This window comes from Lutjanus erythropterus, chromosome 24, assembly GCF_056507025.1.
Source record: "Lutjanus erythropterus isolate fLutEry1 chromosome 24, fLutEry1.hap2, whole genome shotgun sequence".
Lineage (NCBI taxonomy): Eukaryota > Metazoa > Chordata > Actinopteri > Lutjaniformes > Lutjanidae > Lutjanus > Lutjanus erythropterus.
Genome location: NC_139340.1, coordinates 9,943,335 through 9,965,471, shown reverse-complemented (window position 1 = coordinate 9,965,471; position 22,137 = coordinate 9,943,335). Strand labels below are relative to the sequence as shown.

Sequence of the window (22,137 nt, the reverse complement as noted above, 5' to 3'; positions counted from 1 at the left end):
ATACAGGCTCAGTGACGGCTCAGGTTCATCCTCATCTCATACATACACTATGTCCTTTAAATATATATTTATATATATATATATATATATATATGTGTAGTGTAAGCTCTTCATTCATATGTGACAATCATGTGCTACCATATAAAAACGCTAAGCAGTAGATAGAGATTTTCATTTTACATCCTGGGTCCCTTGTCTTGTGCACACACAGCAAACTGACACACACCCAAACAATGCAAACATTAAAAAAAAACAGAAAAAACATGACAGCATCCAAAATAAACGTGTAACACAAACATTCTCTCTGCCTGACAGAAGCTGCGGCATCTGATAGTGAAAACGCAGCGCATGATGCCCGCTGTGTGCACATGAGTCAGTGTGTTCATGTGTCGTGTTAACAGTCATGTACAGAGCAGCAGAGAACTGCTGAGGAGCGCTTAACAATCAGCTGACAGTGTTTCCTTCTTCAGTGTAAAATAACATCTTCCAGTGTAACACAGATACGAGTGTGGATATGTACACAGCTTTCCTGCTGACAGAATGCAGGTGCGTGTCTGTGTGCATCATGTCTGTGTGTGCGTGTGTGCGTTTTGTTTTGTTTTTTTACTTGGCTGTTGACATGGAAATGTGCTGACATCCAGATCCTTTGAGAGGATTCATACACTGCTGCACACACACAAACAAACAAACGGAGCTTCAGGCGTTGAGCAGCTCGTCGGCGGAGCGTCCAATGGCGTCGGGGTTGGAGAGGGGATCCAGGTCGGCAAACAGGTTGAACCAGGCGGACATGTCTTTGGATCCACCTGGAGGAGCTGCGCACACACACACACACACACAGGTTTTTATCTTAATAAATACATGTCCACTGAACCAGCTTTTCCACAGTGTTTTTCACGTTCACAGAGGCAACACTACCACACATCTGTCCAAAAAAAAACAGACTCACATGGTCATATATGTAAATAGAAACCCGGCACACAGAGGGGTCTGCGCCCAACACCTCATTTTTGCCTCGATGATCAATAACAAGTTAATCCAACATGAGGACAACACGACTCATGACATTTCAGAGGTCTACAAAGGCACAAGAGAGACAGAGAAGATTGAGAAAGAGCTCACCCTTAGCTGCTGAACTTGGAGCTGGCTGAGCTGATTGGCTCTGACCAGGAGGAGGCTGCAGGGGCGGAGCCTGGAACATAGGTGGGGTCGCCCAGCCTGAAAGACGAAGCAGAGGGATCTTTTATTCTAATACTTCTGTTATGAGTCAGTGCGCTGCAGTGAGCTCATCCCTCCAGCAGAGGGCGGTGTTGCTGACCTGTAGAGCTCAGACTGTGATCCAGCAGCTGGGAGGGCAGGAAGCCTGTGGGGCTGGGGGGGTTTGAAGGCAGACGTGCCGCCGGGCCACTACTCGCTGCTCCCGTGCTCGACGGAGGGACGCTGGGAGGGTCGAACAGCCCGAAAGCATCCTGCCACTCTCTGCTGAACTCATCGCTGGCCCCCGGGCCTGGGCTGAGGAGGTCTTTGAGGAAAGCCATGTCGCCCCGTTCGCCGTCCTCCTCTTCTGGTCTCAGGCCTGTCCCAGGCGTGTGTGTGGGGACACCTGAGAGGAGAGGGAGGGTGAATATAACAGACCAGAGGCAAATTAAGGCCAGACGTTTCTGCGCAGCAGTTTGTTACAGAGATACAAGCAGTAAATAAAGGTTTGACCTTGAAACGTTACAAGACAAAGGAGAAAACAGGCCTGAAACGACTAAAAGCATAGTTAGTAGTGAAGAGGAAGGCTCTTTAATGATAAAACCAAGCTTTCAGATTCCAGAAGGTGGAAAATGTGCAGTGACATTAAAGATGAATAAACCTTTTCCACAGCAGGTGCAACTAATGACATTAATGTCTGCAAAGCGCTGCAGTAATTGCAGGAGCTGAGGCATCATTAATGTTATTAGTTCCACCTGTGCTGCTCCTGATATGAAAAAAAGCTGCGAGTTTCATTTAGGAGGAAGAAAGAAACAAGAGCGCTCTGATGATACAAAGACTATCAAGATAGACCTTTTAGCAAACACGTGTGTGACCAATGATAATAATTAAGGTCCAGTTCCATTCAGGTCAAACAGAGTCAGGGTGCAGCTGTGCATGTTGCCCTTCCCTTAATTAGTATCACTGGTAACACCTGTGTGTACCCAACTACTTCATAACTCTTGGCAAGAAAGCAGATTTAAACACGTTTAACATACAGCGGCGGTCAGTAAATGCAGCCCAGAAAAATAGAAGCAGAGTCTCAGAAGTGAAGTTTGACTGTTTTTCCTAAATGACAAAAGTGAAGGAAACAAAGCCCCTTGCAGCGGCCAGGTGGACCGAATCCAGATCAAAAGTGCGAAAGGAAGCTGAAATCCCAGAAGAGGTGAATTTGTGCCACAATCAAGCAAAGTCAGACGGGAAAGCTGAGAGTGAGGCAGCTTCAAGTTAAGAGGAAACAGGAGACATCCAGCCAGTTTACCGGCGGCAGGCAGCTGTGGGAGGCCGGACTGGAAGCTTCCAAAGCCCCAGGGCGCATTAGGGTCTCCACCTTGAAGAGGAAGCAGCAGCTGGGGCTGCAGAGGTTGGACTGGGAGCTGCGACTGTGGCAGATCGCAGGCCATGAGCATCAGGTCGTCATCAGAGCTCAGCGACAGTCCTCTGAGGTCGCGCAGGGTGGGAGTAGGCATGGTAGTGTTTTGTTGCGCTGGGATTAAAGGATCGTAAAGCCAAAAAGCATCCGGACAACAGTCAGCAACAGTGGTCCCTATGCACACATCTGTACTGTTTACACATCTGTACTGTCTACACAAGCGCTGACTGGAGAAAACACACTTAGCGCTGCAAAAAAACTGAAAACTTACCACTGTCACTGGTTTGGCTCTGTCCATCACTGCTGTGGGTCGGGTCTGGAAAGGAGAATAACCACAACTTTTCATCTGACAGTGTGACAACAAAACAAATATCCAGCCCAAATAACTCTTTCAAACAGCAACCAAAGCTGTGACATTAGTCTCATCTGACTATATCAAATGCTCTTTGAATTATGCTGCTCTTTCATGGTACTTGGCAAAGTTTAATATCGATCTTTTTTAGAGCCATAATTATGACCAAATTAAACTGAACAGCGTGGAGCAGACTGAGATGAAATTAAAGAGCCCAACGTAATGTGTTTTGCTCTATTTTTTTAATTTCCCTATCTTGTTGATTCAAGAAAAAAACATTAAATTTTTTATGAAACACTGTTGCAGATTTCAAACCATTTATACTGAGAATCACACTCTTCATTACAGTAAAATGTAATTAATCAATGAATCTGTTGACTATTTTCTAAGTTAATGAAGACAATTTCCCCAAACTTTTAGACTGCCTCTTAATATAAAGAAGTTCTGACCTCTAAACTTCTCATTTTGTCTCAATTCATTGCATTTTCAGAGCCCACAGAAGGAAAACTATCCAGTTTTTCAGAATAAAATCAAATATTGGAGAAAAGAATTCACATTCCTCTATGAGAATCTATTTTTCTTTTCATCTTTACTTCTATCCTGTGATCCAAGGGATATTTGTCATATCATTTTATCTGATATTAGCCAGTTTTCTCCCTCACTGATGTCTGTCCACTAATTAATAATTTTCATCCTATGATAGCGCCACAGCAATTAAGAAAAACTGAAACACTTCACTCCGTGTTTCAGCCTACAGGGGGCAGTACATACCTGTGTCGGAGGCACTTCCTGATGGCTTGTCGTCATCCAAGGACACCAGACTGGGAAAGAAGGAAGGAGGAGAGGAGGAGGAGGGGGAAAAATGAGAAAGTGCCTTATCTAGCTGGCGAGACAATTTGCTATTTTTAGCGCTGCAGTAGCCTCTATTTGATTTGGAGCTGCAGTCTCTAAAGCCATGAACTAGCACATGGATCACTGCTGATCATCACATGTAAAACCCGCTGTGCGCACACACACACACACACTTACTTGTGAGTGAACACGGGCATAACATTGGCCTCGTGTTTGATGAAGACATAGCTGAGGTGGTTGTGTGCGGAAAAACAAAAGGACAGAGCAGAGAGCGAGGTGAAAATATAAAGATGGAAAATAATTGTGTGTGTGGTACGGGGCAGAGAGAGGAGAGCAGTGGCATGAAAACAGAGACAGATGGTACGGCAGGACGGGTGTGTATGTGTTGGGACTGGACACACACAAGACTATATCTGATCTATAGAAGATTGTTGTCTTGTCTCACCTGTCTGTGTTGCTCTGTAGAGCCTTCTCCTTCTTATCTTCTTGTTTCTGTAAGTCTGTTATTTCCTCCAAAGGGTCTCGCAGGTCCTGTAGGAGGAAAACAGTATTAGCAGAGCACACTGCCACAATCACAGCTGGAGATTCAGACCGTTTTAAATTTCATGTTTGCCGGTAAGGAAAACTGTGTGATCCCCAGCAAAAACAACAAATCTGAAGCAACATTTACAGATGAGTCATCCTAACATTTGTGCAAAGACAAAATCAGATCAGAATTGTGACCGTTACTAAGTTAACACTGGTTTCATGTACCTTTAGTGTGGTGAACTGGTATGATACGTGTCCTTGGAAGGCCTCATGGATTCCTGACATGGCATGGGCCGTCTTCTCCCAGAACTGCAGCTGGGTGGTCTGCCATGACAGGACAGAGAGAAATACTGACACAAACAAACCAGTAGACAGATCAAGACACATATTCCACAGAAGTGCAAAATGGTGGTGAAAAGTTTAGATTTTATTTTTAATATAACTCAAGAAAGACAGACCTGGTAGGTGCAGAGGGAGTGTGAGAGCATGTTGCAGCGGCTTGCTCCCAGCATGTCCACCTTCTGACACACGTCATTCTTCAGCTTCTCAAACTGGCTCTTCGTCCCTCTGACCTGGGCTTGGACCTGACGGCAGACGGACAAAACCCATGTCATCATCCAAACGAAGAACAAACTTTGCATAAATCAGCGAAACAAAATGTGAATTTTTAGTGGTTGGTTCATCAAGATAAGCAGGATTTGGCGTTGATTCTTCAGTCATGAAAGAGTGCCAGTCCAGCCTCAAACATTGACAAACAATGTAGAAACCACAATGACAACATGGCATGAAATCTGTGTGAGGAAGCTTAAATCAGATCTGTTTCATCAACCCAAACAAGTTAATCCTCGCACCTTGCGGAACTTCTCCAGCTGTTTGTAGGTGTCTGGGTCCAGTTCTTGAGAGATGTCTTTCATCCAGAGCAGAGCTCCTCTGTACTCGGTGCGGGCCTTCTCCATACGGCTGACCGTCAGCAGCGTGTCAGCGATGGCACGCCGCCTGAATGTCTCCACTTCCTGGTGCAAGCGGTGCAGCGGAGGGCAAAGTGCCATCCTGTGGAAAAAAGGAAAGATACAGTAGGAGGATGTCTGAGAACACAATCAGTATGCAACACATTATAACAACACAAGATTGTTTTGAATCCACTTCATTATTTTCTGCCGACCTCTGCTTGGCGGAGGTGCACAGGGCCTTGCTGGTTGCGTCCATCATGTTGCCAGCCTTTGTGCGATCATGTTCAGCCTGGAAGCGCAGGAACAGGCCGAGCTCGTTCTCCTCCTGAGACAAACCTGAAGAAGGAATGCCAGGTTCAAGACCCACATTTACACAATGGATAAGAAACCAAATTAAGAATATGTTATGTAAGAAACTCTTTGTTGGAAGATCACCTCAGTCACGGAAACAAACTTTTCAGAGTAGTGAGTGACAGTTTTTTTAATTGGTGACTTCTTCATAACAGGCCTGTGGCTGTAAAGACATCACTAATACTGTTTAAAAACAAGGGGCCACGTTTCCCAAAGGCAACTTATGACTAAGATGATCATAAAATCCCTTTAATGAACTATCTTAATTATAAGAAGTGTTTCCTGAAAGCATCGAATGAGGCCAGGAGTTTTAAGAAGCTCCAGCTTTGAGGAAGGTTCACTGCTTTTGATCACAGATGCTCCCTGTCAAGTAATGTTTGACTGATGATTACGTGAGAAAACAAGAAAATTAAACTGTGACACACACTTGAAAACACTAACATGTACTGTGATTAAGAGTTTCTGAGACGTTCAGTAATTAACACACCCTACTGTTGTTCAGTGAAGGTCTAGTATTGACTGTGACTCACGTGTGATTCTCTGCTGGTACTTCTCGATCACCTTCAGCAGCTCTGTGCACGTGGACTGAACCGAGCGGAAAAACTGCAGAGACAAAACAGGTCTAATTAGAATACTTCATGCACAAACTGAGGGAATATGACAGTTTCTTCTGCAGACCTTTCCTCAAAACACTACGACAGCAACATGCAGTTTTAAGATTTTCTGCCTTTTCAAGTCACACTTAATTTACAGTGTGGTGTTTGTCCTTCAGTGACGCAGCAGTCTGACCTCTCAGTCAGTAAACAAAACATATTTCCTCTCTCTGGCTCTCTGTCTGGCAGTCGGCCGCCTCTCCTCCCATCCGGCAGACAACAACAGCGTGTGTCATAGCAACACGGAGGCCACTCCAGCACTGCTGTCTGAGAGAAAGGCAGCGCTGAGGGATGACCGGGTCACCTCGGCTTTTACAGCCCGCTGCTGGCTACAAAAGTGCACAGCATCAGGCTCAAGAAGAGGCTGCTCAAATCAAATATCCACGTGTCTTTAGTGTCTTCATTATTTTGCAGATGGCACAAGACCCCTGGTTGCACAGTGAAGTCTGCCATGACCACAGCGAGGAGGAGGTCACAGTCACTGAGTTTGTCTGGCGTGATGGAGGAGTTCTGCGCCCAGCCTGACAGCGTGATTGTGTGGAGGGCAAGATGACGGATCTCCGTTTATCATTCTTCCGCATCACCAGTCCGCGCTGGTACTGACACCAACGTCCTCAGCAGTGAAGCCCATGCAGATAAGTCGGTGATTTCTGGACACTAAAATGTGATCTGGTCAGTTGCACATAACAGTGTGGACAGTCTGTCTTAAAGATCTGATTTAAGGAGCAAATCTGATTTGCCTGCAGTCTGAACAAGGCCACTAGTGATTTCTGCACGGCACAGCAGCTGGTTCAGATGAAGGACAAAGCAGCACACATGGTTCAACGTTAATGACTTTTCTCACAAACCTGGTCAGGCATGTGGATCAGAAATCTTTTTACTTGCCTCTGCACAAACTGTTTTGGTAGTGGTTATTAAATGACAACAAAGAGTAAAGTTATCTTAGTTGATCAGACTTCAAACACAGCTCTCTCTGGAGAAGATGACATTTTTTTCACATGTGCAGCAGTACTCTTTAACGCTGGTGCTGTAAAAAGACTCTGATGTGCAAAACTGGCAGTTTTCCTCCGAGAGACCACATTAGTTTAAACACAGGTTTAAAAGCGCAGCACAAGGGGAGGAGGCGAGTTGCCGTTACTGATTAACTGCAGAGTAAACAGTCATTACCTTCACAGTCACTCCCGGCTGCCTCAGCAGTGGCCAAACACCTGTCATAGTGTTAGACCTCTGGCTGTGAGCAGGTCACCACTTGACTTTTATTTTGAAATGAGGAATACTAATTGATTTCTCCATGTCTTCATGTTTATGTATATAAACATCCATGCCTTCGTTTTTACAGCACAGACACATTAAATTCAGCTTTGCGTCTGTTTTGTGCCCATCATCAAGACAAAGTAAAAGACACTGATGGAACAGAACACTAATAAAATAATGATTTCATATGGATAAACTGACTCTGATGAAAAAAAAAAGAAAAAATCTGACCTCATGTTTCATTCACGTAGCTCAAAGGTCAGAAAGCAAAAGCAGCAGAGCTGAAATTTGAAGAAAGCTCTGAGGCGATGTGATAAAAACCTGATAAAATCAGGTTAGCTGTAAAGCTGCCGTCCAGAAGCGGCTGCAAATCTAATCTGCTCTGGTGCTTTCAGTGGTCTGTTGCTTCACAGAGAGCTCAAAGTCAAAATTTGTGACGGAGGAAAATGAAAGCTACAAGACAGACGCGTTCTGCGTTTAGTCCAACGTCTCTTTTCTTTAGCTGTCGACACTTTTCCCCTTCGTTTCTGACTCCTGAGCGCTGGAACAATGAGAGCAGGGAGACAGAGGAGGCCTGATCTTGTTCCAGAGCGAACAAAAGCCTCACAGTGCGTCTCCGTGAAACTCTACCGCGTCTCGCAGGGCCGGACCGGCAGACAGCCTGTCACAACTAAATGCCAGCCGGGTTTCAGCCAATCCAAACTGTCCACTCTCATTTGTTGCAGCGGTGAGAAATGAGTGAGAGGCAGAGGAACACACTGTACCCTGCTGTTGACATCATTTTCACAGCTGTGATGTGGTGCGAGACAATTAAAACTGTTATAACAAGACAACAAGAAAGGAGCTCTGCAAATATTACACCTTCTGCCAACACTGCTCATATATTCATTCTACAGCTACATACAGTACAGTACATGTATCAGCATATTCTACATGTTTTGTGGGTCATTTTAGCACATTTAGCAGCTTTGGACTCTTTTAGATCTTTAGTCTCACTCAGCCACTTGTTAGCAACTGCCTTTTTTAAGAGACAGGTCGTCCCAAAATAAAAAAATACCTATTTTTCCATACCTATTTATTATTATGAACAAAAAAGCAAAGATTAGAGAGAAGTCAAGAACAATGAATGAATTAATCATCTCAAAACTGCTGCTTTGATACATTCTTCTGACAGTACTTGTGTACTTTTTGTTAAAAAAGATTTTAGATGCAAGACTTGAAGCATCTTTTACTTATTTTTGTTTAGGTATTTTTATTCAGGTATTGCACCTGCATACGCCGCATCAACCCCACGCACCTTATCACAGTCTCAACGGTTTATAAATGATCTGTCACATCATCATGAATTTTTTGTTGGGCATCTGAACCAATTAGCTGCTTAATCGCCTGCATTGTGACACTTTTATTTTTTTAATAGGTTTTGACATGCTGCTTTTGTTTATCACAGGCCACCATTGCTCGAGGGCATCAGAGAGGTGGCACTTCCTGAATGAAATCTGACTGACAATCTCCCACATCTTTTGTCACACAAGTGCTAATTTACATGATGGGATAGGATTTGCCTTTATAAGCCTCACAGTAAAGTCCTTTAGGAGAAATTCTGGTCTGTGTGAAGTGTTTGTCACGTTGCTGTGCTTTCAACTGAAACGATGGTTTTGGGAGAATGTAATACTCCTGCTGTTAATGAATGGTGGGGGAGAAACCACATATGGTTCCTCTGGGAGAGACAATGCTGAGGAAATGATCATCAGTGTTAGAAAGCCCTCTGATGACACAATGGCAGAGGGAGTGCTGAGTCTTTACAGACTCAAATAAAACAATAAAGCCAGAAGCAGCAATTACATGACTAATTTTCACCTGTATAACTGATTAAAACAGGTTTAGTATTAGGTTTCTTTCCATTTTTGCAATTCTGCAGAATGACAGAAATAACAGAGGTCTTGTGTTATTCTGTCCTCTCCTACCTCAAGCTTGGCATCCAGGTCAGCGTCTGAAGCCACTACGTATTCATCCTCCTTCTTGCCCGTTGCTTTGATGAGGACCTGCTTGGTTTTCCAGAACTTCTTCTGCATGCGAGCCATCACCGAGCTGTCGCTCAGCATGTCCCCCGCAAACCTGTGGACAACAGCTCAGTCAGCGAGGTGTTTTTACTTTCAACCTGAAGTGCTTCTGCTTTCCTTTTTTAATTAGATAAAATAAAAGTAGCCAACAATGACCAAAGCATGTGCAAAAAAATTGTATGAATTGAACTCTACAGCAGTCAGCAGCAGTCCTTTTAGAAAATAAAATAAAATAACTGACCATGTAATATCATGGTAGATATTGTCACAGTCCAATCCGGTATTGACACATGCTTTTTTATTACAATATTTGTTATACTGTTACATCCCAAACAAATAATAATATAAATTTCACATACCTATTTATTATGATAATAACAATAGAATTAGTTACAGTTATCAGTTGTTTTAGATCATCTCTTTATTCTGATATAAATAAAAAAAGAAAATATTTCCTATTCCTCTAGCACTGTTATCAGTTCAGAATATGACTGTGTACATACCCGTCCATCACTGGATTATCAGCCTTTTTCTGTCCTGCAGGCAAAAAATATATAGAGATTATAATTAGACTTTGGAAGAACAAACAAAAAAGCATAAATGGGCATAAAAGCATAAAATAAATTATTTATGTCATGATTGTTTATGTGGTTATTTTTCCCTGGTTTACAAAGAAAAACATGCCTAGACAGCAGCAGAGTTTGTCATCTAGAAAAGACTTTATGTAAAACTGAATGACTGGGAGTGACTCTGTCTAACAATGACTGAAACAACAGGAAAAATAGCTCCTGCTGGTTTTCCTGTTCAATTTTGCTCAACACAGCAAGCATGAAAACAGAGCTGACATCTGTTCCTCCAATGAATTATAATGTAATTAAAAGCAGTTATCATAGAGATTTATCTGTGTCCGGACTTAAACATGGGACTCGTGGGTGCTACAGGCTAAAAAGGTCATCTAGTATGGTTGTTGGAGCTGGGATCAGACACCTGCTCAGACTTCAAGGAGTCAAGAGAGCCAGCTGGCTGTCGAGCAGGTGTTCAGTTACAACGAAACCTGCCTTGATCCCTGCCATTAAAGAAAAAGCAATACCAAGTATCGATCTGACATGTATAAGCAGTGTGAATACGTTGATGACAAGGTATAAAAGTAGAAATAAACCTAACACAACCTGCTAGAAAACGTCAGTGAAGGAGCTTGTGTGCTAGCAGCAGTTAAGCTAGTAGCAACTGTCGAGGCCAGAGCAGAAATATCTTGTGAACATTAAACTACAATAGTCCGTTTTTTTTTTATGTCAAAGTCAGGTATTTAAGATAAAAAAAAAAGGTGAATATGCCTTTACCTTGCGTTTGGTTTTGATGATCAGTCCGAGCATCTATGCAGCGCAGCTCGGCTAGCCTCCTCTCCTGATAGCCGTCATCATAATCTGACTCAGAGAAACAGGATATGCAAAGTGGCCGTGGCGCCGCTTGGACACCAGGGGGCGCTGCCGAGCCGCTCAGGCCACACCGAAGATCGTCTATTGAGAAGATGAAGCGCTAATTGTCGGCCGAGTACCAGTGGTTCTTTCTTTTTTTTTTTTTTTTAATTAATTAATTAATTAATTTTTTATTCAGTGTAGTTAACTGTCTAGATCAGTTAAAGCAAGGCAGTTAGTTTTCTGTCTGTGAGGCATTGATTATTAATAAAAATTTAAATATTAATCAACCATGATCAATATGCTTTTCATTGACTTTCACTACTCTTCATGTGAATTCAGCTTCTTAAATTCCTCTGGAATTTTCCAAACTCGTCAATAAAGCAGAATTTATTGGTTTATCATTGAAAACCTACTGTAGTACTGTATTGTAGGACAATAAAAACAGCCAGAGTAAGACCTCTTCATGTTTAACTCTTTGGATAAACCAGTCCGAGAAGGAAAAGTCTACAGTTGTCCACATGACAACATGTTTTTCTTTTGCTAGCAAAAAATATGAGGAAGTTGATAATGAACTACAAAATTGGGAATATATCAGACCTAAACAATAATAATATTTAATGGAAATTTCTGGATTACTGATTTCCTCCTACAGCATCAATTGTCTAATTAGCAAACCTGACAGTAATATCATATCAGAGCCACCATTAAAATATCATAAATGTACTATAAAGCACCAATGAATGAAGCAATAAATAAAAGAGACGTTTTAGGAGACAAAATTAATTTATAGTTTTCTGAGGTTACAGGAAAACAAAAACAATCCATAAGAAAATATGTGTAAAAATTGAAGGGGAGGGTAAAAATAACCAGGACAGCATCAAACAAAGCAACCAAAGTTTTGTATTTTACAAAATTCAAAACCATCGCTGCTCTCATCTACCAGTCACAACACTGATACTGTGTATATATTCTGTATATGTCCATTCTGTGCATCTGTGGTGATGGATTAAACGGGTCTCTGCTGGCTGTGGAGCCTACGCCCCTGCATCCGTCTGACAGGCTGAGTATCTGTAGGTGTACAGCTTGTTATCTGCGCCTCCACTCAGCATCAGCTGGAAATAGAAACAGATGAAGGAGACAGCAAGTCAGACATTGATTTTAGATGCGATATGTGGAGAACTGAACTATTAAAAGAAGCTGCATTGTCCTAAATTTCCCACTGGATCAAGCAGTGAACAGTGGAATTATATTTGTCTTACCCCACTTTCTGTCCAGTCCACACAAAACACTTTGTCCTCGTGAGCTGCCAGGTCATACAGAGGAGCCTTACAGCTGTGACAAACAAAAAGGTTTATTACACACAGGACAAACACACACCAAAATACAGAACCAGTGTTGAGGTGGAGTGTGTGTAGGCTTAAAAAACAGCTCCTAAACTGTATAAACGGACACGATATTTGATTCTGACAAAGACAGGAAGCTTGTTCCAGACGGAGGCGTCAACTTAGCACAAAGATGTTTACTCTCAGATGTGTGGAATGAACAGGATGTCCTGCTACACATAATGACCCAGCTCACACTCTGATTGGCTGCTGAAAATGACATTTCTGTGAGATTTGTTGACAATAACAAAGTGTATAAAATATTCTGACTGGAACAGATTTTTTTTTTTTTTACAAAGTATGCACTGTGAACTGTGTGCTTCACAGACCTTCTGGTGTCCCACAGTTTGACCAGGTTGTCAAGGGAGCCGGAGACCAGCTGGTGCTCATGTGACGGCGCCCACTTCACGGCGGTGACCCAGCCAGTGTGGGAGGTCAGAGACAGCAGCACAAGTGACCCATCTGGAGAGGAGAGGAGGCGTTTATCACCGTGAAGAGGAAAAGTGGAAATGAACCACTGCTGCTAGAACAGCTATGACCGTACATATCTCTGCCACAGATACATGTGCGGTATTAAGAAGAGAGTGGTACCTTTGGTGCGAGGGTCCCACAGTCTGATGTGTCTGTCAGTGCTGCCTGAGGCCAGCCGTCGACACAGAGGTGAGTAGGAAATACAGTTAAACACTTTACTGCCCGTCTGTGGAAAGAACAAAAGCCTCAGTCACTTTATTGGCAAATAAAAAGCATCAAAATGTTTTTAACAGTTTGACCAGTTTTCAAAGTTTCTTTGAGCTTGACAGGACGTTTTTAAAGAAATGCAACTCTTTGATATGATAAAATGTTCAGTCAGTGTGTTTCTCACCAGCGAGGTCTTCATTCCTCCTGTCTCAACATCCCACACGCGGATGGTGTGGTCCCATGATGCACTGCAGACTTCCTCACTGTCGCACCACAGTACAGAAGACACCGCCTCGTTGTGTCCAGATAACGTCATCAGGGGAGTCTGAGAACATGCGGATCTTACATTTAACATGTTAACTTGTATTTAAGCTTTTATATTATAAAGCCATTTCGACCACTCACCCTGGTGAGGCCGAGCTGTTGGGTCTTCTGTTTCTTCCTCGGCCTGTCAGCAGGTTCTTCAACCTCATCTGCCTCGTCTGTGGGCACTGACAGCACGGAAAAAAAGTTGTGAGAGACCTGCTTTTTATTAAGTATTACTTGAGATGCAATCAGTCAATCAGGGAACCTACCTGCTGACCAAATCTTCAACATTTTGTCCCAGGAGCCGCTGCAGAACTGTGTGGGAGCAACACAAACTCTTTGACTGACAAGCAACCAACAGCTGTGAAAAATCTGTCCCTCATCCTTTCTACTCCATCCCTCTTTACCTTCAAGCCGGTGGGGTCTGTGGCGACAGTGTCGACGCTCCCTGTGTGTCCTCGACAGCAGTGTCTGGCTTTCACCTTGTTCCCCTCAGAGTTCCACTCCCACAGCAGGACGGTTTGGTCCAGGGAGGCCGTCAGGAGCAGAGAGGTCAGACCATCTGCACAGAAATATCCACACAGGTGTTTTATAAAAAAAAAAGAGGTTGCCATCATTAGTCGGACAGCAGAGTGATTTCATCCTGCAGCTCACCTCTTTTGACCCAGGCTACATCTTTGACCACATCTGTGTGTCCAGCCACCGTCATCACTGCTTTGCCCTCCACTGACCAAATCCTGGCTGTCTTGTCATATGAGCCTGTTAGGATCCTGCAAAAAATATAACAGTAAGGAATCAAGAGGAGATTATAGTAGATTCAAAGCACGAAGTAGAACAATGACGGCTAAAACTAATGTGGTCCAAAACAGCAATCTTGCTTTGAAGAGGTGTTGATTCAGCTCTATGGTCATTTTGGAGGCTGAGTACAGAGAAGTTATTCTGCTTCTGTTATTTAACCTGTTATCTCACAACAGTCACTACCAGTGTAATACTGATGAAAAAAATGCAATTTCTAGTCTGGGATCTGGTGTCTGTGGCCATCTTACCATTCAGCATCTGCATCAACAGAACTAATCCAGTCATCATGCATCATACACTCCTCAGGCTCTGGGGCTGTGATCCTCTCTACATACTCTATCTCCACCACGTCTTCCTGAAACACAGACAGACACACAGACAGATGTATAAATATCAAAGTTCCCAGTTGTACTTCTACTAGTCCGTGTATGAATCAGACCAGACATTTGTCTCTTAAGTCAATTCCTACTTCTCAACAACACAGTCAGTAGAAGTATCCAGTTCTATTAAAGCAAATAAACAGCATATCCACTCAGGGTTAAGCAGTGATGCTGGTCGTACCGTTGATATGCCTTCTGTTTCCATGTGGGTGGACAGTGGTGATCGCAAGAACTGACCCCTGACCAGGAAGTCAAACTCCACTTTGCTGTGAGATGCTGCAGGAAAAACAAACAAAACATATAAACTAAAGATGTGTAAAGTAAAGTTTAGGACTGCAATCAATGATTATTTACATTGCCGATTGATCTCTTCATTACTATCTCGGGTAACTGATTGGTTGTTTGATCAAGAACACGATCAGCAGTGTTTCCCAAAGCCCAGTTTGGTTTTGCTACACACTGCTCATAAATGTCTTTGTTCCCTAACAACCCAAAGATATTCAGTTTACTGTCTTAGAGAATTAAGAACCCCAGACCTAATTTAATCTCTGGTAAAGTGTGTTATCATCTCACCATTTTTAGCCTCCAGTAGCTTGTTGATGACATTGCTGAGGTCCTGAACTTCAGAGCCAGCAGGGATGGAGAAGGGGACATCATCTACCACATACCTACAGAACAAAAGGTACATCTTCAGTTTGTGCCATATGTTACACCCATCAAACACACATATATCTAATATTAAATGCATTCCTTTATCACATTAATTACCGTGTAACAGAAATGGAAACACGAGGAAAGTTTTTGGATTGTTAGCATTAGCTAGCTAAATCAACAAGCTAAAAACATTAGCCACTAACTGTTGCAAGCCAACAGTAGTTAAAGGCTAAACCAACATTTACAGCAGGCATGCATGTGTAAAAGGCAGACGAGCGTCTCACAATCATGTTTATTTAAAGTTACAGCTAGTTAGCCAGCATGCTAGCCATGATTCCTGCCCTGTTTAGTTTTCTAATGTTTCGTTAAAGGGAATAAAAGCTTACCTCTTGTTCTCCGTGAAAAACCTCGCTTGTAACTGCGACATTTTTTATTAGTTATGTATTTAAATTACAGACCACTAGCGATACGAATCTGAGATATGGCTCAATAGTTAATCTGTTCCTTCATAACACATCTGTGTCTCATGTAGTCAGGCATGAGCCATGTGGTACTAAAGGAAGGCACTTCAGCAGAGCACAGATGCAACCAATCGATGATGCGGATCTGTGCTCCTCTGATAATGCCTGTCTACAGTAACTTGCTGGTAGTCATCTGCAGTGATTCAGGAAATAGTCAGACCAATTATGACATTTATTTATCTATCTATTTATTTATATATATGTCTTCTCTCTTTTTTTTGGATTGTCACGATCTATGCAATATGCAACTTGTTCCAAAAGAAAGAGAAAGACTGCTAAGTTATATTTAAATACCCAGAGGCCTTAGGGTGGTCTTATGAAGTGGTGCAACATTATTCTGAGTGTTTTTTTCTCTTGTAACTTTAATTATGTGCCCTTGATATGGACATTATTTCATGTATATGTCCCAAAACTGCATATCACAAATAATATCAAAAATACCAAAAATAATAATAATAAATAAGTACTCATGAAAAAGAAATAGCACAGTGATTGTCAAATACCATTATATATTAAACTATATATATTATTTAATTATGATGCAGATACAGTAGTGTGTCCTTAGCATTGTGCTGTTGTAGCTGGTCAAGATGACTCATTTTAATTGTTTTACAACACGTTTTGCATGTTAATTCCAATGGGAGAATCTAACTAAGTACCTTTACTCAAGTACTGTATTTAAGCAGTTACGAGGTACTTCTTGTATTTTACTTGAGTCTTTTATTTTCATTCCAAGTTACTTGATAGTACTTCTAGTACACTACACTTTAAGGCAGAAGTTGTACTTTTCAATCCACTACAATTGTCTGACAGATGTAGTTACAAGTTATTTTGTAGATATAGATGATTAAAACAAAATATTAATCAACAAATATACTGTAAATAAAGTATGCAAAGTAATTAAAACTAGCCCCACCTGTTGTATGTACTTTTACTTATTTTACATTGTATTTCAACATGAATACTTCAACCACTGAATAAGCAACTAGTAACTGAAATCTAAGTACCATGAAAATGAAATACTCAAAGTATCTCAGTTAACCTTTTTTTCCCAAATTACATTCCACCTGTTGATAATCTCATCAAACAAAAGGTATCAGCCAGTAATTTTCTGATTGTTATATGCAAATAACATTTGTATTATTATTACAGACTTTTAAACTTTGCTCAACAGTGAGTACTGCAATCATAAGACAACGACACACTGCATTTCTGGTTTGCAGTGCGAGTCTTAAATCAAATAACCAAATCAAACCACAACAATACAGCAAAAGATCTTTATTTCACCAGGGCGGATGTTCAGTCTTTGACAAAAAAACGATAATCTTTCCGCAACTCATTCCTGATGTGTTGAATGTGATACAATGATACAGATGTGTTCACAAATAAAAATCGTAGTAGAGAGAGTAGTAACTCATTTCACATCTTTAAAAAATAAAAATTTACATTTTTCACTCATCTTATGACTCAGTGAGGTTTCAAACAACATTACTCACAGTTATAAAAGGAGATCCAATGATTTTTTTTCTTGAACATGAATTTTTTTAAGTCCAGAAACTGGCATTCAACACAGCTTTGCCGTCGTTAGATATAAATGTATGACACAAAACTAAAATGACAAAAACTAGAACAGAAAATATATACACTCTGCACTCTTTCACTCATCATCTTCTTCCGCCTTCTTTTTTTTCTTCTTTTTCTTCTTTTCTGTTGACTGTAGAGAAGAAAAGTGAGCACAAAAAATAAATAAAAACATATAACACCAGAGAAGCTGCCAGATCTCTTATGAATCGTCTTTAGACTTTGGATCAATGTTAGGAAATTAATTCCCACCTGTGTTACGGCCACTTCTTCCTCCTCCTCTTTTGCTTCCTCGGCTTCAGCATCTGCTTTCTTGTCCTTCTTTTTCTTCTTCTTTTTCTTGGGAGTCTCCTCTGCTGCTTCTTCTGCTTCTTCTTCTTCTACAAAACATGCAGAAAAAAAAACACCTTGAGCATCATAAACTCCAGTGTTGACATCTTGCCACAAAAGATTAGCTTTATGCCCATTCTACTCACCTTCTTTTACTGCTTCCTTTTTGGGCTTTTTGGATTTGACTGCTGGCGTTGTGGGCTCCTCACCAGCCTCCTCCTGCTCTACCTCCTCAAACTTCCTCTTCTTTGAGGTGGAGGGAATTGTAGTGTCGCCGGATGGATCGTACATTCTCACTTCGCTGTGAAGAAGAAAAAAAAGTGGGTATTTAACACTTTTATGTGAATGTGGAAAACTTAATCTTGGGAGCAGTGTGTGATTATTCACCTCTTGTGCTGATATTTATCTGCCTTTGCCATTGCTTTGCCTGTTCCACTGATTCTTCGGATCTGAGAAGGAAAAAATGGAGACACAATCAGATGAGCAACAGAAAAAACGTCTTCTAGCTCCTGATGTATTCAAGTTCGAAGTTTCAGAGTGGTACTTGAGATACCCAAAAGGATCAGTATGTTTCTGTTGTACTTACTCCCTTCTCCTCCAGCTGTCGCAGCCTGGCTTCCAGCTTGGCACGGTTCTCTGCTCCCATCTCTGCATTTGTGTCCTCTCCCAGGGCGTCATAGCGAATAGCCAGGGCTGCTTTAGCTGCCAGCATTCTGGAGATCTGGGCAGAAAAAAAGACAGAGACCGTGCTGATTTTCTAATCATCAGACTGAAAATCGGAGAGAGTGTCCAGTTACCACTCCTTCTGAACGTACCTTGCCCTTATTCTTGGCTGTGGTCTGGCCCACCAGGGAGGCGTGGTAGATGAGACCGTACTTTGGTGTGTCTTTGCGGGTCTTCAGGGCTCTGAAGAGAGCCTTCTCTGCTCCAAGGATCTGCACTGTGGAGGCCGGATGTTTTGCCAGATTCAGAAGGGAACCTTTAAAAAAAAAAAAAACACGGATAAAGAAGAGTAAATAACACGCTTTCACCTGTACCTGCCCACCGGGCCTCCTAACACAAGCTCAGATGAGGTAGTGACTTAAAACCATCAGTTATTTTCAGGAAAGTGACATTATGTCGTCATCATCACCGCTTGGCTAGTTTTCACACGCTCCTCCTTCTTCTCTGTGACTTACCTGCATGTGAGATGAGACGAGCGCCGACCAGCTCGCCCACCATAACTGTCAGGTTGGGGGCAATTGCCATCATTCGGTTCTTCAGGTAGTCGTACAGCTGAGTGCGGTAATCTGAAATCTCAATCACCTGTGGAACACAGACAGAACATTTACAACTGCCAGCAGATAAATAATGAGAAAAACAAAGATTTTTCTAGCAGGAGTCCTGAAATGTGACTGTTCAGATGAGGTAGTGACTGAAAACCTACATGATTTGTTTCAGGAAAAAGACAGAAGTCGTCATCATCACCACTGTCACTCAAACTCTTTGATACTGAAGTGAAATACTGCCCATCTCTTGGCATTAACCTGCAAAGACGGAAGAAAGAGACGTACCTGATCACACAGGTGCCTGATGTTCTCGATGTCATGTTCCGATACCTCTGTTCCCATGGAGATCTCAGCAGCCAGTTTCACCTCTGCCTCGATTTCCTCGGGGAGGAGGTCTGACAGATCTGAGCTGGCCACGTTTGTGCGATCGCCTGGAGAACCACAGAGACAGTTAGCCACTCAAGAGAACTGTCACTTTCATGCATGTTGAAGTCCACTGATTTCACACCTTTAGTTTATCCATCACAAAGTCTCTTTAAATAGCAAGGTGCAAATGTAGATTATTTTTACCAATTTTGCGAACAGTTTTGCAGTAGGCCAAGTTGTCTGTGATGACTTTTCCCAGTTCAGGAAAGTGCCAGCCGTACCACTCTCTGCAGCGCATAATGTAGTTGTTGAGCTCCTTATCCAGATCATCCAGAAGAGCTGAAGAGACGAAGAAAACAATGAAATACACAACAGCCATCATTACTCACATTATAGTTTCAAGAATTGGTAAATTAGTCATCACCAATTGTGAATGACATATTTACATATTTCTAAATTTCCACGAACCAAACAATTAGCCAGTTAACTGTGAAATTAATCATCAGATGGATTAATAATGATAATAATGAATAGCAGCTCTATTCATCACATATATTTAAGTATTTTTCTTGCATAATAAAAAAATACAACTTACAGATGGCCTGCACAATCATAGTGTCGACTTTGTCTGGACTGAACTTCAGCTTGTAGCGGGATAAACTGGAGAGCACAGAGAAAACAAAATTTATTACACACAAAGTTTTTTTTTTTTTATCTTAGTCTGCCTAATGACAGACTGCAACCTCAGTGGTAGTGACGAATGCTGAGGAAAATCTACATGAAAGTTTCAGACAGCAAGTGTAATCATAGGCAGCAGTCACTTTTCATGTAACACTACGTCTTGTGCCATCTTACCTGTGAGCCAAGCCTAGAGACATGGCACTGATCTCCCGGGGAGGAAGTCCAGTGATGAGGCTCTCCATCTGACTCCGGATGCATCTCATCAGTTCTGCGACCGCAGGGCTGTGGATGCAGCTCAAGTCCAGCTTTTCCTAAAAATCAAAACCATTTAGAGATACAACTCTTGCATGTAATGCTCAGCTACTAAATACTGATAATGCAATTGTTGGGTCACTTACTTTAATAACTCCGCCTAGTTTCACATCACTGATGGCCAGCTGCTCATGAGCCTCCTTGGCAACAACTTTCTTCAGCACTTTTTTCAAGCTCTTGCCGATTTTTCCCTCAACAAGGGCAGTGGCAGCTGAGTGGCAGAGGTTAGAAACATTTCATTACACACACGCCCATATTAACTGATGCATAAAAACAAAACAGTCAACCTGTGCTACTCTGCTTGAAACTTTTTCAAAGATTTTCTAACCTTGTCTGCGTTAAAAAGAAAGGGGGCCAACTGCCTCCTTTGCCGTCTAAACAACCTACTAATATGACATGATGTGGTCTCAGTGGTAGTGACGAATACTGTGGGATGCCTCATGCTTTAATCAGACACAGAAATACATCATGGACCACAGATCTCAGGTGTACATAAAGAAATGTTACCTGCTAAGGCCTCTGTTGTGTCCTGAAACTTCTCAAAGTGCTTCAACTTCACACTGGAAGGGGGAAAACAAAAATACTAAGTACATTTTATCCACTTTGCATCAACTGCACTTCAATCAATAACAACTGGCTGGTTGCAGCTGTAATTCCACCAGCATCAATACTTACACTTTGTTTGCTTTTTCAGGAGTTTCAAATTCCTTATACAGGCTGTCAACCTGTTGCAGTTTGGATTCATCAAGGACCTGAAATATAACAGACACATTTAAGTTGGTTGTCAAGCATTAAAAAGATCTAATCAGCACTGAAGGGGTGCACACGAAAAAGCAATTATTTATAAAATGTCTCTAGCTATCTAGCTATCTGTCCCTTCTATCAACACTTAGAATGGCAAGATGAAACCAGTAGTTGCAGTAGTTGACTGGCTTCCCCTATGACCCCAGTACATTGATGTTGGTATGAAAAACACCAGTTACAGCAGAATCAGCAAACAATGATAGTAAGTCATCAGGACGACATAATAAAGCACCTATAAGACATGTCAAAAAGGAATTATTACAGTCAATATCCAAAATGTACGTGAATATTTCGTAGGAAGACTAGCGGCACTCACTTAAGTATGCCTCAATGCCACACGTGGTTACAAGGCCTATCCTCTGCTAACTTCGTGTTAGCTTGTGCATCAGCAAAAACACTCATGCATGGGCAGACTTGACATTAACACGTTTAAATACTTCAGAATAAATGAAAACTGCACTTTTTAATTTTGTTCACTACCAGTTACATTAGCTATAATTCTAGACACCTCTGTTGTAACTGTGTAACTAGCTGTGTGGCTAAGCTAACTCGAGCAGATGATGCGTAATTACTGCTAAGTCTTTAAAAGACAAGACACAAAAACCGAATACATACCTTGAATATTGCATATCCAGCGGCGGTCTCAAATAACACGAGCATTTTGGCAGTAGATCAGCAACTTTTTGGGCTATGGACGCTCTCTCGGTAGAGAGCCTTCTCGTTTTTCTGAAAGCCACCACGCTGCTGCTCCGACTGTGGCTGAAGCACACGCGGCGAGAGAGAACACCAGGAAACTGCTGGGTTGCCACGCCCGCTCCGTTAAAATCCCCCGATACCAGTCGTGCTTTTATAATCTTATTTATATTTTAGCAGATTTAAAACACATTCCATGCATTTTTTTAAACTGTAAAACATTTAATTCAGTCTCAGTCTTGTTTAGATATAACATGTTTTAACACTGTACAATTATATTTAATTTCCCCAAAAATATACAGAAAAACAGTTGGCGCTTAAAGAAACGGGTACCACTGGTTTGTAACAGTTTATGTATAC

At 41.9% G+C, this 22,137-nt stretch overlaps 3 protein-coding genes and 3 non-coding genes across 6 annotated transcripts; all 6 read right to left on the bottom strand.

The window, feature by feature from the left end:
• Positions 1-588: 588 nt before the first annotated feature.
• Positions 589-11,063, bottom strand: ical1 (islet cell autoantigen 1-like). The gene is made up of 15 exons (XM_084713466.1): positions 10,946-11,063; positions 10,109-10,142; positions 9,510-9,660; positions 6,169-6,241; positions 5,500-5,623; positions 5,189-5,387; positions 4,796-4,921; positions 4,563-4,661; positions 4,255-4,340; positions 3,729-3,778; positions 2,877-2,921; positions 2,491-2,719; positions 1,316-1,614; positions 1,120-1,215; positions 589-812 (listed from the first exon to the last, which is right to left on the bottom strand). The coding sequence occupies exons 2-15, from the start codon at positions 10,114-10,116 to the stop codon at positions 697-699; spliced, it is 1,701 nt and encodes a 566-aa protein (XP_084569592.1). The 5' UTR covers positions 10,117-10,142; positions 10,946-11,063; the 3' UTR covers positions 589-696.
• A 724-nt stretch (positions 11,064-11,787) lies between these two features.
• On the bottom strand, positions 11,788-15,786 carry wdr12 (WD repeat domain 12). The gene is made up of 13 exons (XM_084713461.1): positions 15,608-15,786; positions 15,141-15,235; positions 14,749-14,843; positions 14,436-14,542; positions 14,044-14,159; positions 13,797-13,951; positions 13,659-13,704; positions 13,489-13,574; positions 13,268-13,408; positions 12,997-13,102; positions 12,735-12,867; positions 12,283-12,355; positions 11,788-12,135 (listed from the first exon to the last, which is right to left on the bottom strand). Exons 1-13 carry the CDS (start codon positions 15,646-15,648, stop codon positions 12,058-12,060), a joined length of 1,272 nt encoding a protein of 423 aa, XP_084569587.1. The 5' UTR covers positions 15,649-15,786; the 3' UTR covers positions 11,788-12,057.
• A 1,373-nt stretch (positions 15,787-17,159) lies between these two features.
• Positions 17,160-21,863, bottom strand: nop58 (NOP58 ribonucleoprotein homolog (yeast)). Its single transcript, XM_084713460.1, has 15 exons — positions 21,700-21,863; positions 20,956-21,032; positions 20,788-20,840; positions 20,367-20,491; positions 20,143-20,279; positions 19,883-19,947; positions 19,492-19,626; positions 19,207-19,352; positions 18,832-18,958; positions 18,469-18,632; positions 18,240-18,374; positions 18,041-18,102; positions 17,800-17,954; positions 17,576-17,703; positions 17,160-17,456 (listed from the first exon to the last, which is right to left on the bottom strand). The coding sequence occupies exons 1-15, from the start codon at positions 21,742-21,744 to the stop codon at positions 17,400-17,402; spliced, it is 1,611 nt and encodes a 536-aa protein (XP_084569586.1). The 5' UTR covers positions 21,745-21,863; the 3' UTR covers positions 17,160-17,399.
• Positions 18,711-18,793, bottom strand: LOC146304719 (small nucleolar RNA SNORD11B). Its single transcript, XR_014769348.1, has one exon. It is a non-coding gene; the product is annotated as a small nucleolar RNA SNORD11B (small nucleolar RNA).
• LOC146304718 (small nucleolar RNA SNORD11B) lies at positions 19,045-19,128 on the bottom strand. The gene has a single exon (XR_014769347.1). It is a non-coding gene; the product is annotated as a small nucleolar RNA SNORD11B (small nucleolar RNA).
• LOC146304717 (small nucleolar RNA SNORD70) lies at positions 20,676-20,759 on the bottom strand. The gene has a single exon (XR_014769353.1). It is a non-coding gene; the product is annotated as a small nucleolar RNA SNORD70 (small nucleolar RNA).
• Positions 21,864-22,137: the final 274 nt, after the last annotated feature.